Raw genomic sequence first — 16534 nt, 5'->3', positions numbered from 1 at the left:
AATAAAGGAATATGCACACTAAAATGTCATGTACAACAAATATTATATCAATTATTAAATTAAATATATCTTTCTCCTATTAGTACTGTCCCCAAATATGGTCAGTATCAGGCAGCAACTTTAAAAGTTATCATACAGTAGCCCTGGGTGGTGTGGCTCACTTGGTTGGATGTTGTCCCGTGCATGGATGGAGAGGTTGCTGGTTCTATTCCAGCATCCAGTAGATGTTACTCTTTCTCTCTCTCCCTCTCCTTTCCTCTCTCTCTAAAATCACACACACACACACACACACACACACACACACACACACACACACAAAATTGGCCCTAAGGAAATAGGGCTGATTTATACCATAGCATGGAGCTGGGATGTTGGATGTGAACAGTAATCAACTGGTAGCTTTTGCTTATTGTTAATGAATTTGAACAGATGCAGTTTAGTTATAGGTATGCATATTAGATAGTAATGAGTTGAAATTACCTGTAGTTGTTTCAGTAAAGAGAAAAAAGAGAAGGTGTTTGTATAATGGTTGATTACTATTTTAGCCAATCTGTTATATTACATCCTGGTATTCTCATAAAGGTGAAATATAAATACCATCAGTCAACAGGAAATTATCTAGGGGCTATGTTTCCAACTCCTTGCTTTTACTGATCCACTTTCAGTCTAGAGCCATCTTAATCTTACCATAAGCATTAGCTACATAACTATAATATAGAACTCTATCCCTGCTCCCTTTACGTTTCTTACTCTAATGTATTCTACCATTGTCACACTCTGATCCAGGAGGTGTCAGAGGGGCTAGTTTGAATTTTATGGCAGCATTTATTTCTTGGTGATTATGGAAAAGTAACTAAATCTTTTGTGTCCCAGATTGTTTTAGTGTGTGCTTTTTTTTTTCAGATATGAAGCAGATATAATGAAAAAAGTTGTTGAAACTCTAAAAAGAATTACAGTATATTAAACACATAGCATAGAAGCTATAAAATAGTAGGTCTTCCATAAACACTATTATTATTTTTGACATGTAAACAAAATTCATGGCCCTATCTTGATAGCTCAGCTTGGTGAGTTAGAGCAGTGGTCGGCAAACTCAGTAGTCAACAGAACCTAATATCAACTGTACAACGATTGAAATTTTTTTTGAGAGCAGAAAGCTTCTGTGCATGACTTCTGTGCATGGGCCATGAAGTTTTAATCACACTGTATGTGGGCAACCACACGTGGTATTTTGTGGAAGAGCCATTCTCAAGGGGCCAAAGAGCTGCATTTGGCTCACAAGCCACAGTTTGCTGACCACTGTGTTAGTATCATCCCAATAAATCAAACCAGTCAGGGCACATACAAGAATGCATAAATAAGTGCACAACAAATCTCTCTCTCCCCCCTTTCCCTGTTTACCTCCCTCTCTCTTTTTCCTTCCTCTCTAACATCAATGAACAAATAAGAAATAAAGTAAAAATGTTAAAGAATGCATAACTTATTTATAATTATGGCAAAATTGTTATTACTATAATTCCAAATATAATACTTTAGACATTATATAAACATATAGATTTCAAATGTATAGATTTGTGTGTGTGTGAAATCATCTTCATGTATGTGTTTGCACTCATACACATATTCTCCTTTAAAATTTTTTGTATTCAGACAACTTTATGTTTAAAACCATAAGGAATTGGTCTTATTAAAAATAGTTATTGGAATGTGGTATTTATTCACAAAAATCTAAGTGACTTCTCCATATATGCGGTCATAGATACTTCAAAAAGTTATAAAAGTTAAATGTTAAAGGAGAAATTTTAGTGAAAAAAAAACACTAAGTAAGGTATCATTATGAAATTGTCTAATTCATTCTTCAAGGATCCAAGGAGATAAATGATATTAGGGAAACCAAATGTCTTCTTTTTGAAAATGTCAACCTCTTTGGAAAATGTCAGTGACAAATGGTGTATTTGGGGCTGTTTTTCATGTCAGCTTTCAATTCTAATGCACCTTTGGTGACTCTCCTACAAAACTTGTTGGTCTGTATGTTTTTATGACAGGCACTGACTCAGCTCACTCTCCTGCTGAGGGTCTGCTTCTTTATCCTGACCTTGACCTCCATCGGATTTCTTCTGGATCAAAGGCAAGAAGTGAAATTCTTTCTTTTTATATAATTTTATAATGTAGTTTTAAAAATACATGTGAAACTTTTATATTCACTAAACATTTGTTATTAAAGAAATAAAATTGAAACTGCAATTTCACACTTGTATTTTCAATGAAACAGAGCAGCAATTTATCTGATTTTATGTCAAGGGTGCATTTTCAATCTACGCTTTTAAAGTGAAAATTGGGATTTTCAATTTTATTAAAGAAAATCTATAAATATAATGATTAATTTGGCAAAACATAGACCATAATTCTGAATACTTAACAAAATATAGAACACATTTGAGTGTTTTTCCTTTGTCCTTTGAATAGTTCTTAAGACATGTCTGAATGTGTATATATTTAAAGTTTATATCTTTTACCCTCGGACACAGGATATTTTATTTAAGGAACCCTATTTTAAATACTACCCAGCCCATAAAATGCATTCACTTGAACAATTTTAAATTGCTTTTTTGTCATGAGGTATATAAAAAAAATATTTTTTTGTTATTGCTCAGTATTTATAAATCATTAATATTAATACTAATACCAACATTTAGGTAATTAATATGTAAGGTGGTGATTAATGCTTACAACACTCTAATATAATATTTCTATAAAGGGCACTTTATAAATTAAGAAAGTCAAACAGACAGTAAAAGATCATATAGAACACAAAGTCAAGCCATGTAATCCAGAATTCAGAAATTATAGAACTTACTTGGTGAAAAATTGCAAAAAAGATCTGTCATTCTTGAAATCTTATTTTTGTTGAGGTATTATTGTTTTCCAAATATTATAGGTAATCAGCAATCATTAAAATTACCAAAAAAATCAGGTTCTGGAATAGCACAAAACTCTGGAGTTGCATCAAGATCCAGGTCCAAATGAACTTCTGGTTAATGAAACTGTTTATAATATGCACTCTGTAGAAACATTTGGTAGAGAACGATGCAGCTGGCACATTTCACATGGCCATATGTAAACAACGTGTAGAATTCTAAACCTGTTTCCTTCAATACTTTAAAAATGGTGTTTATTTTACCATTCATTTTGTTTGGCTCTCTATCCTACTTTTCTACACTAGAAGTCAAGTACATACTGAACCATAAAACAGGAAAATGGAAAAATCTGTCTCAAGTCCACCTGAAATACTTACCCAAATCCAAAGAATCTGAATCACACGTTAAACATCACCATTCTATTATTTGAATGCAGTTAATAGAATTGACAATCAGCCAATAGCAATTGTATAGTTTCATTTTTTAATGAAGATTGGTTTTGTCTCTGTGGATACAAATACTAGACAAAATAAGAAAGCTGTCTACAATAATATCCAACTATTCTTCTTGTATGTAGTCACTTAAAAATCTAAACCACCTCAGGCTTTATTCAGGAGCTTATACTGAGATACATTCTGAGAAATCTGTCATTATGAAATTTTGTGTTTATGCCAACATGGTACTTATTATGCAAACCTGGATGGTTTATTCTATTGCTGTAACTAGATGTGCTATACTTTTATACGACTGGCAGCAGAGTTTTAAACTCTGTTACACCAGCATCGTTTAAACATGTGAGTAATTAATGGTAGTCTGAGCCTACCAAAAAGACAGTTGGCTTTCCTTTTTGTATAAAAAGTGTTTGACATAAGCTTTGATTGCTGAAACATCCACTTTAAAGAGACATCCACTCCAAGGCAGATCTCAGGAGTAACCGCCGGTCAGTCACATCCTACTAGATACAGAGCCAGGTAGCCTCTCCCCACAGAGGCTCCTTTACTTCAGAGATCCTGGTGCATTTGAAAAACTGACCATTGGACTACTTATTTTTTCTTCCCACTCTTTAAGTTAATCTTAAAAAGAGTGAAAGAGTGAGCCCATGAAACCCTAGGCCCCACCTTGAACCCCAATAAAAGCAGAGAACTCCTGATGAAGATCTCTCTCTCTCTCTCTCTCTCTCTCTCTCTCTCTCTCTCTCTCTCTCTCTCTCTCTCTCTCTCTCTCCTCCCTGCCTCCCTCCCTCCCTCCCTCCCTCTCTTTCTCTTTCTCTCTGTTTCTCTTTCTTCTCTCTCTTCTGTCTCTCCTACTTCCCTCCTTCCTTCCCTCTCCCTTCATCCCTCCTTCCCTTCTTCCTTCCTTCCCTTTTGCTGCCCTGCTTGCAAGCCTCATGGGGTCCCTTAGAATTTAGGAGGTGCATGCCTGGGGAAAAGAAAGGGGTGGGAGGCGCAGGCTTGCTCCTGGAAAGGAAAGCGTTCTCTGGACCTTCATTTTTTTAGGCTTTTTAAGGCTGGGCAGTTAGGAGAGGTGTTAGAGGAGGATCTCAATAAAATATTCATCAGCTTTATGCTGATGTGTCAAAATGAGATTTATTCTCTTAACTTCATCTGTCCTTGAGTGTGGTTGGCAATTGGCATTAAGGATGTCTGCTATCTGTCTCCCTGAGTAGGGTCATTTCAGCTACTAACCCTCTGGTTGGGAAGGAGAAGTGCAAACCATTTACCCTTAAGTGTCTCCGGCTTTATGGGACCACCATCCTACATGATGACAGAAATGTCCTTACTGTATACATGACTGTATAAGCAATAGCATCAAGTATATCAAATATCAAGTAAATATAAGCCTGAAAAAAATGAGTATGAAATCTCTTTATAAACATTGTTAAACTATTGAAATACTATGAAACATAAAGAGCTAAATAAATGGGGAGATAACTACATTCATAGATTGGAATGCTCAGTATTATAGAGATTACAATACCAAATTGATTTACTTATTTCCATTCTGTTATTTTATTTAATTTGTTGGGGTGACATTGGTTAATAGGATCATATACGTTTCAAGTGTACATTTCTATAATACAAGATCTGTATATTAATCCATGTGTCAACCACCCAAAGTAAAACCATCTTCTGTCACCAGATATTAGGCCATATATTACATTTTCAATACAATATGAATTAAAATTGTGAAAGATTTATTTCTAGAATTTCACACAGTCTTTCTAAGATATAAGTAGATAGTCCAATAATAGCCAACAAGTCTTGAGGCTTAAAAAAAAAAAGGCAGGAGTTGCATAACTCCTTCTCAAGATTTATTATAAAACCACAGTAATTAGACATGTTTTATTAGCATAAAGATTAGAACAGAAAACCTAGAAAGAGATCTATGCTTATATATAGACTTGATTTGTGATAAAGGTGTCCCTGCAGAGCTGTGGGAAAAGGCTGGCTTTTCAATAAATGGTCTTAGAAAAATTGGATTTCCACATAGGAATAAGAAAAATAAATTTGACAAATATTTCACACCATAAAAATTACTTCTGGGGTCAGGGGATTCTGTGCTGAAAAGTAAGAGGAAAGCCAATTCCAGCAGGTAGCATAGTAATATACATCTATAACTTTGGAGTATGTAAAAGTAGTAAATGGTACACAAAAGACCTAATTATTGATGATTTAGGTAGAATTGTTTAATTAAACTATAATAATATTAAGAAAGTCAGTTTTTCAAAAATTAACTATCATTAAGACAGTAAAAAATAAAACCAAGTAGGAGATGCTATTGGCAAATTTTAAAAGTAGCAAAGACATTACATCCCAAATTACAAAAATTAAAAGGATTAATAATACCAACTGTAAAAATGCTCACACACTGAAGAGAGAGGTTTATTTTGTGATATTTAATTTGAAAAACTGTTTGAGAATTTTTCTCACATAATTTTAACATACACTGAGTGACCAAATTATGATCCCTGAACTCATAATAATCTGGCCACTGTGTGTGTGTGTGTGTGTGTGTGTGTGTGTGTGTGTGTCTGTGTGTATGTATTAGAGGCCTGGTGCATGAATTGTGTATATCTAATATTATGTGTGTGTGTGTGTGTGTGTATTAGAGGCCTGGTGCATGAATTGTGTATATCTAATAGTGTGTGTGTGTGTGTGTGTGTGTGTGTATCTTGTAATCCAGTAATTCAATTCTAGTTATATATTAAAAAATACACCCAAATATGCATTAAAGGGAATGTGTAGATAGCATTGTTTACAATAAACAAATATCTTCAACACCAAATGTTCTTCACCAGGTGAATGGCTGCATGCATTTTTATACCCACACAAAGGAATACTATGCAGGAGTGAAAGAGTGAACCCCTGCTACTTGCAGCATCATAGGTCTGTCTCGCACACAATATTGAGTGAAAGATGCCATATACAAGAATGTGCATACACTATACCATTTATGAAATGTAGAAAAGAGATAAAATTATAGACTAGTTTTTAGAAATTTATGCTGAAGTGGTAAAACTTTTTATAAAAAGAGCAAGAAAGGCTATGATTACCATAAAAGTCAGGGGATTGATTCTTGCTGAGAGGAAGGATGAAAACATTGAGGAGTTAAGAGGTATCATTTGGATGCTGATAATGGGTGGTGGGTACATGGTTGCTTATTTGTTGAAAATCACCCAGCTGCATATTTCTGCTTTCTATACCAGTACTTCTCTATATTATATTTGATTTCATAATATAAAAGTTTAAAAGGTAAAAAATATTAAAAACTTAACAAAACTATGTGTTTTAAAATAAGGAATTTTGTTTTTATAATTTAAAATTACCCATATATCATTAAAAATTATAATAATAAGTTATGACATTACAAGGGAAAGGCTTTCTTAATATTTTTTTCTCCAAAAAAACTTAATCACATTACTTGAATGCAAATTATAAATTATTATTCTGTTTCTATTGAGTTTAAAAATGCATTCTCTTTTTTGTACTAAAATGTTGTTATGTTCGATTTTATAGAAACAATGGGTCATAATTAATAGACAATAGAAAGTCTTAAGTTAAAAATACACTTTAGATTTTCTTCTTTTTTTCTATACCTCAATTTTCTAAAATAAATATAATTGCATTTTAATGATATTGATTCTGTAATATTTTAGTTAGAAAGTTCACCTTATAACAATACTATTTGTTTTTTACAAAAACATTAAAATATCCAACAAATGTTAGCTAAATATCATATCAAATTATTTTAAACTGATAAAAGTATGTTTATTACCATCATTATGAGGCATGAATAAATGCCTCTCTTCCTGTGATATTCAACACTGTTTCAAATACATAAATACCTGTATTTTATATTTTAGATGCCATATATACAGAAAATATTCATCATAATAATTAACAAAGATCTATAGTAATGTTACCTATTAAATTAGGTATAATTACACCAATTTCACATTCCTAGTATTTCAGAATTCAACTTTTCTTTATTTTAGAGTACTTAACTATATCAGTCTTCCAACCAAGTCATTTTTTAACGAATGAAGTGTAAAGGTAAAAGCATTGAGTGAATGAAGTGTCACTTACTTTAAACTTTATAAGTTTAGTTGTTTAGTATTTTATTCATTAGTGTAGAATATGCTTCAGCCTGATTCATCAATGCTCAAATTAAGCAATACATTGGTAAAGAACAGATTTTCTTTAAAAAATGCATTTTATTGCCCAGCCAGTGTGGCCGAGTTGGTTGAGCATTGTCCAGTGCACCAAGAAGTCGCTGATTTGATTCTTGGGGTCAGGGCACATGTCAAGGGTTGTGGGCTTCATCCTCAGCAGGGGGAGGGAGGCATTCAGGAGGCAGCCGATCCATGATTCTCTTCATTAATTTTTTAAAATATATTTTATTGATTTTTTTACAGAGAGGAAGAGAGAGAGAAAGAGCTATAAACGTCAATAAGAGAGCAACATCGACCAGTTGCCTCTTGCACACCCCCTACCGGGGATGTGCCCGCAACCAATTTACATGCCCTTGACTGGAATCGAACCTGGGACCTTTCAGTCCGCAGACCGATGCTCTACCACTGAGCCAAACCGGTTTCGGCTCTCTTCATTAATTTTTATCTCTCTCTCCCTTTCTCTCAAATTGATAAAAAACATTTTTTAAAAAAGATGCATTTTATTTCTTCCTTTAATGCCTGTTTCAAACAGCTTCAGAGAAACATGCTCCTCAAATACATTAAAGTGCAGAATGTTTTTTTAATTTAAAATAAATGTACGTATATAACTGTATTAATTATAGCATGCAAAAATGTAAGGAGCGTATTTAAAGCTAATGCGTGTTAATGACACTTCTTTCAGACCTAAGGCAGCTGTTGTGGAAGCTTCCCGTTGCTTGGTGTTTCTAATGCTGTTTCGATTTGGCCCTCTGAAGCCTCTCATCTCTTCCTTGTCATTTGCTTTTGAGGTAAGACATTTGCTTTAGGTGCCTATAGCAGGATTATACAATCTATTGCTTATTTCATTCATTTATTCAAGTTTTTTAAATCTATTTTGTGACTATTGTGGGAAATTTTTACCCGTTCATCCACTTACCAAAACTTATTGTGTCACTTTGAGCTAGTTAATAGTGTTAAGCCTCAGTGTTCTGGTCTCTAATTTGGGATTGACATGGCTCATCAAACACAATTGTTGGACAGGTCACATTGCATGACGTTTATAAAGAAATTGGGCCACATAGTTGATTCTCAACAAGCAGTAGAAGTTATTTACTAAACGTTCTTGGCAGAGACGTTGCCATTTGAGATTTTTCTCTTTAGGGTGAAAATGAAAATTGTTGCATATTTTGCCAATTACCTTTAATTCTACAGAATTATGATTACATAATGTGGCTAAGTAGCAGGTGAAAATAAGCTATTTGGTGTGATTTATTTGAAATCCATATTTTAAAAATTACTGTCCATTTCCTGTGATTCTTCTAAAAGTAAATACCCTCTATGAGTAACAAAACACTTGGTAAACAAATTAAAGCAATATTAGAATATATTGCTGCTTTTTTTTGTTTGTTTTATAAAATGAGGAGACTAGTTTTACACAGTAGATTGTAAATTATCGCATTAAATTTCCTATAATTTATTGGCCCTGTGGGATATTTCTAGTATGAATGTGCACCCTAGAAAATATTAATCCATGATAGTTTTCTATATATCATGTTTTTTATTAAGATGGTTAAAAATTAAGAGACATAAGTACATTTTTATTCTTGCCACCATCCCTTATCCCTCAGGCCCTTATTTTAAAGGTCCACCAAGTGCTTTGCCAAATACTTTAGATTCAAAAAGGTTCCCACCATCAAGCACATTTCCCCATTTTAATGTGTATTATGAGGAACACACATTTTAAATATTTCTGATTAATTCTGATTAATTTATACTAACAATATCAAAAAATAGGCGTTTTGAGCAGAATTTTACATTAAAATTGAGTTTTTTAAGAAGCATTTTAAATGCTTTTCTTTTTTTTATAGTTTAGTTTACTTCGTATTGCCTCTTTTTGCTTGCTTTACTTTTCTTGTTTGAAAGCAGGAAGTGATTCCTTGCCAAGAGTAGATTAACCAAAAGAGCAAACATGTTGAATTTAGTTCACCGTCACAAACTTTGAATTTTGAGTGAGTTGGAAAATGGATCCAATCTCTATTAATTACATTGTTTGGGTAAAAATGGAAAGTCAGGAATGTTAGCAGTCTAGTTTTCTGCATGGCCCATTTCTGTCCACTGAACCAGCTTCCATCCTGTTGACTCACATCCCCTCCATTTCTCATGGCTGTCCTCTCCCCTGACTTATTTGCGGGTGTAATCGACCAGTGGCAGCCTGGTGAATTACGAGCAGCGGCTAAAGGTAAACATCATTTACTCATAAGAAATTATTTCCACATCACCTAGTTTTTCTGCTTGGCATTCAAAAGAGAGAGGCCCTGCCCCTTTTTCTAATCACCTGTCCTGCATTTGAAATAACAAAGAGCCTCCTCCAGCCCGTGTGCCACGCGCTGTGCTATGATTTATGGCCTGAGCATCCGACACTCTCCGAGCACTAACAAGATGGCCTGCTGCGTTTGAAATATATCCCCCGAATGAAAGCAAACACGGCTTTGTGATATAAAGCCTTGTCAGCACTCGAGGAATTAAACACATACAAGATCTAAGTTTTTAGTTTTTCCTTTTCTGAGTTGCCTTTACGAATAGCTCAAATGGGTTACGATCCACGAGACAGTGTTTCATATATTAGAGGAGGACTCTCAGGGAATCCTGACCCTGAGAAGTAGGTGCAGGGATACTTGGCAGAACGTCAACGTGGTTTCCACCGGTACATGACAGGGACTCATTATGGGCTTGCTGTTGCCTGTAAGCTGGTTTCACTACCATCAACTATGAGGCCAGGATGCCTGGTTCCAGATGCTCTCGCCAATTGACCGTAAAATTGCTATGCATTTCTGGCCAAGCCCGAGATTTTAAAAGCTCCCCTCCCCCTTTCCTCAACACCCCACCCCCAATTCCTTCTAAAAAGCTGCTCATTATTCTTCCTTTTGCCCCCTGATCTCAGCAAAAGAAATACTTCTGGAATCAATTAGAAATGTCTGCCCTTGATGAGGTTTGCACGTGAATTTGGAGCTGTGAGGCTTTGATAGTGGCAGCCAACAGCTGCAGTTTCAGGTGGTAAAATCTATGAAGGAATTTTCCAAGGCTTATTTACCACCATAAAAAAAAATTTAAAAATAGGCAAGACAACTAGGGAAACTGTCTTATATGTCTTTTAAAGTGAGGTCAGATTTGGATTATGTATTTGTTTTATTCACAATGAGCAAATGGGAGATCTCTGTTTGGGGGAGTCTTTCCATTGCTTTAATAGATTGTGTCAAATGGTTATAAATATTGGAAATGAGGGTCTCCTTTGCTAAGGTTAATGGTAAAAGAGAATCTGTTATTTCTTATGTCATATTAACTGCTTGACAAGTAAAGATAGTCAAGGTTAATGGAACCTGTCTTCTGAGAAAATAATGTGAATACTGTGTAATACATTGGCCTACTTTCTTCCTCTCTAGCTATGTGTATGTTTAAGATTATTAAATAAAAATGTACAATAGTTTTTCTTTTTAAATCTAGTTATTTGTAACTTTTATTAATGTGTATTTAATATGATGCTATAAACCTTTTTATGTTTATGTGTCCAATTAACATCATCAGCAACTGTAGCATGAAAATGACATAATTTTCCTAAAACCAAATTGAAAAGTATAGTAAAAACCCAGGTATCCAAATTATCACATGGCACTTTCAAGCACATGGACTTTCCTTTCCTCTAATATATGATATGCTTTGTAGAAGTCTACTTTTGTTTCTCCTGCTGGCTAAAAAACAGAGACAATTTCAAGCATACATTTTTATCACTAAAATTTTCACTCAAGACTTCAAGAAATGCTATCAAACTCCCCCACCCCAGAGAATCACTATTACAGAATTCTAGTTTCCAGAACTACTGCTTCTTTTATAATTAAATGAATTTTTAAGCGCCTGCTATCCTCTCTCCTCCCAAAAAAAGTATTACAGTTTTTACTTTTGTAATGGTGGAGAGGTATTTTGTGTTTGGAAGTATCTCTGTATTTAAAGGTGGCAGAGGTAGGTTTCAATTTGCATTTTTACGTGCATTCTTCATACAAGTGCAGACATTTGCCCATTTATCACTCTGGTTTCTAGATTGAGGCTTATTAATTAATGAACTGCATGAGTAAATAACCATTAGTAAGTATACATAAATATAATACAATTTTATTATATTCATGGAATAAGTTTAAGAAGGCTGGAAAATTCAATTTCTTAGAATACCTAAAGTTCCCAGGCATGCCACAATGTGAAAAAGGTTAAAAAGTCATATTTTACTTAAAGATTTCATATTATCAACAGAAAATAACAAGACTTAACAAATTTTAATTACCACCTTTCAAAAATCACGCATTTATCCTTCATATATTTTGCATGTCACTGGTGAATCAAGCTTCCTTTAGAGTAAATCAAACAAACAAAAGCTACCTACAACCTTTAACAACATTCTGGAAGTTACTTTGCTGTGATCAAATTGTTACAGAAAGGAAAAGCTAGCTGCCTTGCTCATTCCTTTTCTCTGAGGTGAAACGTGGCAGGTGCCAGTTTTTCCTGGGCACATGTTCAGATGGAAGAGCAAAATGGGCTGTTTGGTGTTAAACCCATTGACTGTTGTAACATTCTCTCCAGGGCAGAAGTGGAGATCTGCTCTCTGACTCGAAAATATTAGGCATCCAGTTAGGTCTGAAGTGAGACTGCAAGCTCACTAATCACCATTTGGACATGTAATCTCCGAGAAAATCATGCACCTGGTGCAAAGTTGCTGCCTGACGCACTCACTTGCCACTCCTAAGTATGCTGTTTAACCGGTGTCATCCTCTCTGCATGCCTATAGAGTAGGTTCAGGGGAATTGGCTGCTACAGATTAAAAGCTAATATGGATTTTTCCACACAACTTATGTTGTCGTTTATACTATTTCTACCAAGGGTTTTGATCTCATTTACAGCACAAGAAGGTACACACCTCTCTTAAATTTTGTTTGTTTATGACAGTGCCTGACACTGGCTTGGCCTAGCTTTGCACAAGTATTTAAATTACTAGTGACCAGATGGAGAAAAAATAGGATTCAGATTCCAGACATATGCTGTGATGAATTAACAATGTGAGGAAAGTCACTTAGTTCTCAGTTTCACCATCTGTAAAGTCAAGGGAATGAAGTACATTTCTAAAGTTACTTCAGTGTTTAAGATTTCATCCTGGCTGTGTGATTAAAATAAAATAACCATACCAATTAAATAGTTGCTATTGATTTATATTCATGTAATTAATTCACTAAGAAGAATGAGATTCAAAGGAATCTTTAAGAAATGAAGAGTTGAACCTGTGAGATGTTTTAGTGCATGATACATGAGATCATAAAAGACAGGACTAGTACAATTATGATCCTGTGAGAATTTGACTGCACCTCCATATAATCACCACCATGCTCTTTCCAAACTACAGAGTCACACCAAACAAATGAATCATCGAAGTACATTTTTTTTTAATTGCTTGCTATAAATCCATCTTCCAGAGAAGTTTTCTTACTGGTAAGGATGGAACTTAAAGGGATTCCCAGCCAATGCAAATGGTCAGTTCATTGGAGTGGAGCCTAGAATGAATTTGTGATCATGAGAGTATTGGGTATTGGAATACTAAAGCCAATATATTGGAAGTCAATGACAGCAAGTCTTTAAGAAGGCTCTCTGAGAATCCATATGCCAATAAGCAGTAATAGCTCTGCACAGAGAATGTTATCAATATTCAGCAAGTATTATCAGTGGGCCTAGCATAAAAGTAACCAGAGGCATATAATTCTTTCCCTTTATTCTCACTAACTGTTAATTATAAATCACTGAGGTGTCACTCACACAAAGAAGTCTCAGTGTAAGACATATTTAGTGGTTTATAATAAGTGTGTGGATGTGTTTAATCAAATTGCATTAGGCAGATAATTTAGAGAAACTTTAAATGTTGCTTTTCTGTCTCTGTTATTGATGCTGTGTGCAAATCACAATACAAAAAAAACACAAAAAACATTTTTTTCAACGTGCTAAATAATCTTAGGTGATTATGGAAGGCTATGAATAGTTTTGTATGAGATTTCTACTTACTTTAAATTCAGCCCTATGACAGCAAAAAAAGTGGGCTTATTTCAACCTGCAGTTGTACTCTTCATTCAGGTTTATTTCATTATTTCAGAGGAAAATCTTCAGGTGAAAAGGTGGGGATGCTTTATTCATATTTAACCCCAGTAACAATGGCCCTAAAAATGTAGATTCTATACTAGTATTAAAAGGGAGCAAATAGAATGCAATATAGGTAAAGCTATAGCAGAATAGCATATCTTGGAAAATACTGTTTAAAAAAAACCTGTATACTAAGTTTTACTTAAAAGTTTGAGATTATTTTTATTCTTTTCGTGCAACCTCTGGGCAGTTTCATCCATTATTTAGTGTACTTGTACTTAGTTCTGCCCAGCATCATTGTAATATAGATATGCATTGATGAGATTCTCTCCAGAGAGGGTATAGGTGAATGAATTCAGTTATCCTTTGGATGGAGTTGGGTCATTGGAATGTGGGCCTTTGGAGAAAAATTAGACTTTGAATGCTCAACTCTTCTCTTTGGATTTCATATAAGTCACAAGGGATTTTAAAGTGTGAGGCAGAAGTAGACTTACAGTTGTGAGTACATGAAACACAGAATTTATTCTTATTTATTGCTATTTATTAATTATTATATTTTCTATACAAACAACTGTAAACCTAGTTTGATCCACCTTTTGTTTACTCCCACTTCTGATAAAATATACATGCAAAACATTGTTATCTACCTAATAAAAAAGTAACATGCTAATTGATCATACCTTCATGACACTCACCAGCCAATCAGAAGTATGCAAATTAACCCAACAAAGATGGCAGGTTGACTTGCATACACAGCTGCAGAGCAGCCAGGGGCAAGGCGGGACTCTTGTGCCATGGCAACGATACAGCTGTCCCACACTATCCCAACTGCTCTGGGCCTCTAGGAAGCATGGGAAGGCAGAAAGGCTGCTCCCGGCCAGAGCAGAAAGGCAGCTCTGGCCAGAGTGATGGTGGTGCCAGCAGCCAGGGGAAGGAAGACCCATTCTTGCACGAATCTTCATTCACCGGGCCTCTAATATGTTATAAAATAGAATACATATTATATAATCACACTAATTATTATGTTATAAAACATTATAGGAACACTAGAGGCCTGGTGCATGAAATTTGTGCATGGAGGAGGGTTGTCCTTCAGCCCAGCCTGCACCCTCTCCAATCGGACCCCTCAAGAGATGTCTGACTGCCCGTTTAGGCCCAATCCGAGGCGGCCATCTTGTGTCCACATGGGGGTGGCCATCCCAGGATTGGGCCTATACAGGCAGTCGGACATCCCTCTCACAATCCAGGACTGCTGGCTCCCAACCACTCACCTGCCTGCCTACCTGATTGGCCCTAACCACCTCTGCCTACCAGCCTGATCACCCCCTAACCACTCCACTGCCAGCCTGATCAATACCTAACTGCTCCTCTGCCAGCCTGGTTATCCTTAACTGTCCTTTCCTGCTGGTCTGGCCCACCCAACTGCCCTCCCCTGCAGGCCTGGTCCACCCAACTGCCTTTCCCTGCAGGCCTGGTCAACCCCCAACTGCCCTCCCTTACAGGGCTGGTCCCTCCCAACTGTCCTCCTCTGATGGCCATCTTGTGACAGCCATCTTGTGTCCATATAGGGGTCGCCATCTTATGTGTTGGAATGATGGTCAATTTGCATATTACCTCTTTATTAGATAGGGTTAGATAGAATGTCAAAGGTATTCTGCAATAGCAAATGTGACCAAGAGTAAGAGTTAACCACAGGAAGGTGTCTGAGAGCAAGAACTATGAGTGAAATTTATTTTGTAAGAATGCTGGCAAAACAAGTTATAAGGGGTTACTTTTGACATAAAGATAGGCCTAATATCCCAGTAAAAGACTCCCTTTTGTATTGAGATGGGCGGATAACAGACATTGTTTTACTTCATTGCCTGCCAGTGAACAGGATCTATACTGAAAACTCAAGGTTCATAAGCTAAATTCAACCTTTGGTTGTACTTTGCATGACCTGCCCAGAGCTATTTGTTTTTCATTTAAAATTGATAGTTAACCAACATGTTTAAATCAGGAGACTTTAAGAACCTGGATTAAAGGTTTTTTTGTGTGTTTTTTTTTTTTTTTTTTAATTATTAAAAAATCTGGCCATCCTGAGCCTACAGTCCCTTAAGACATCAATGAGGGAGGCAACAAGCAGTTTTGAGTCCATGAATGGTCATCTTGGCAGGGTGTTTGCTTTTTTAGGTAACAGGCATCAAGTAGGAGAGGCAAGCAGATAGCATGTGAGTCTCTGTAACTTTGTACCATGGAATAAAAACTTGATTTCCTATTATAGGGTCAAAGGAAGATGCTTAAATTTTGAGATGAAACTAAATGTTGTTCTCAGCTTTCAACATTTGAGCTATTATAGAATGGGAAGAACCCTATTCATCCTTTTTCTATCTACCTTTTAGATGTGCCCTATATCTAAGAGGCTAAGTGACTTGTCCAGAGTTGCATGGTTAATGAGGAGCCAGGGCATGGATCATGATCTTTTAGTATTTGTATTTTATATGTGGTTGTGTGTACATAAACTTTATCAGGAAGTAGACACATACATACATACATACATACATAGTAACCCTGGAGTCCTCTGGGGAGAAGAATTGCCTGGCAAGAGGACAGATGTGGAAGAGAACTTTTCACAGGATCTTTTCAAGTTTGATTCATATCAATGTGCTACCTATGTTTTTTAAATAATCTTCTTTGACACTTCAAAGAGTAATTTTCCCATGAATACATAAGAAATAAATACAATACATAAAAGCATGTCATTTTAAATATAGAAAATAGTTACTTAAAATGCATTTTTAATTTAAACAATTGGATCTAA

At 35.4% G+C, this 16534-nt stretch overlaps 1 protein-coding gene across 2 annotated transcripts in view; it reads left to right on the top strand.

The window, feature by feature from the left end:
- AGMO (alkylglycerol monooxygenase) overlaps positions 1 to 16534 on the top strand; it is a 260218-nt gene that overhangs the window by 144992 nt on the left and 98692 nt on the right. For both annotated transcript variants that reach the window (XM_084897113.1, XM_084897114.1), the window contains exons 11-12: positions 2046 to 2128; positions 8273 to 8378. In XM_084897113.1, coding sequence (XP_084753239.1) covers positions 2046 to 2128; positions 8273 to 8378 — 189 coding nt within the window. The remainder of the gene's footprint in view (positions 1 to 2045; positions 2129 to 8272; positions 8379 to 16534) is intronic.

The sequence above is a fragment of the Pipistrellus hanaki genome (genome assembly GCF_964339955.1).
Source record: "Pipistrellus hanaki genome assembly, chromosome: 10".
NCBI classification, from domain to species: Eukaryota; Metazoa; Chordata; class Mammalia; order Chiroptera; family Vespertilionidae; genus Pipistrellus; species Pipistrellus hanaki.
This window is presented reverse-complemented; position numbering and strand designations above follow the sequence as displayed.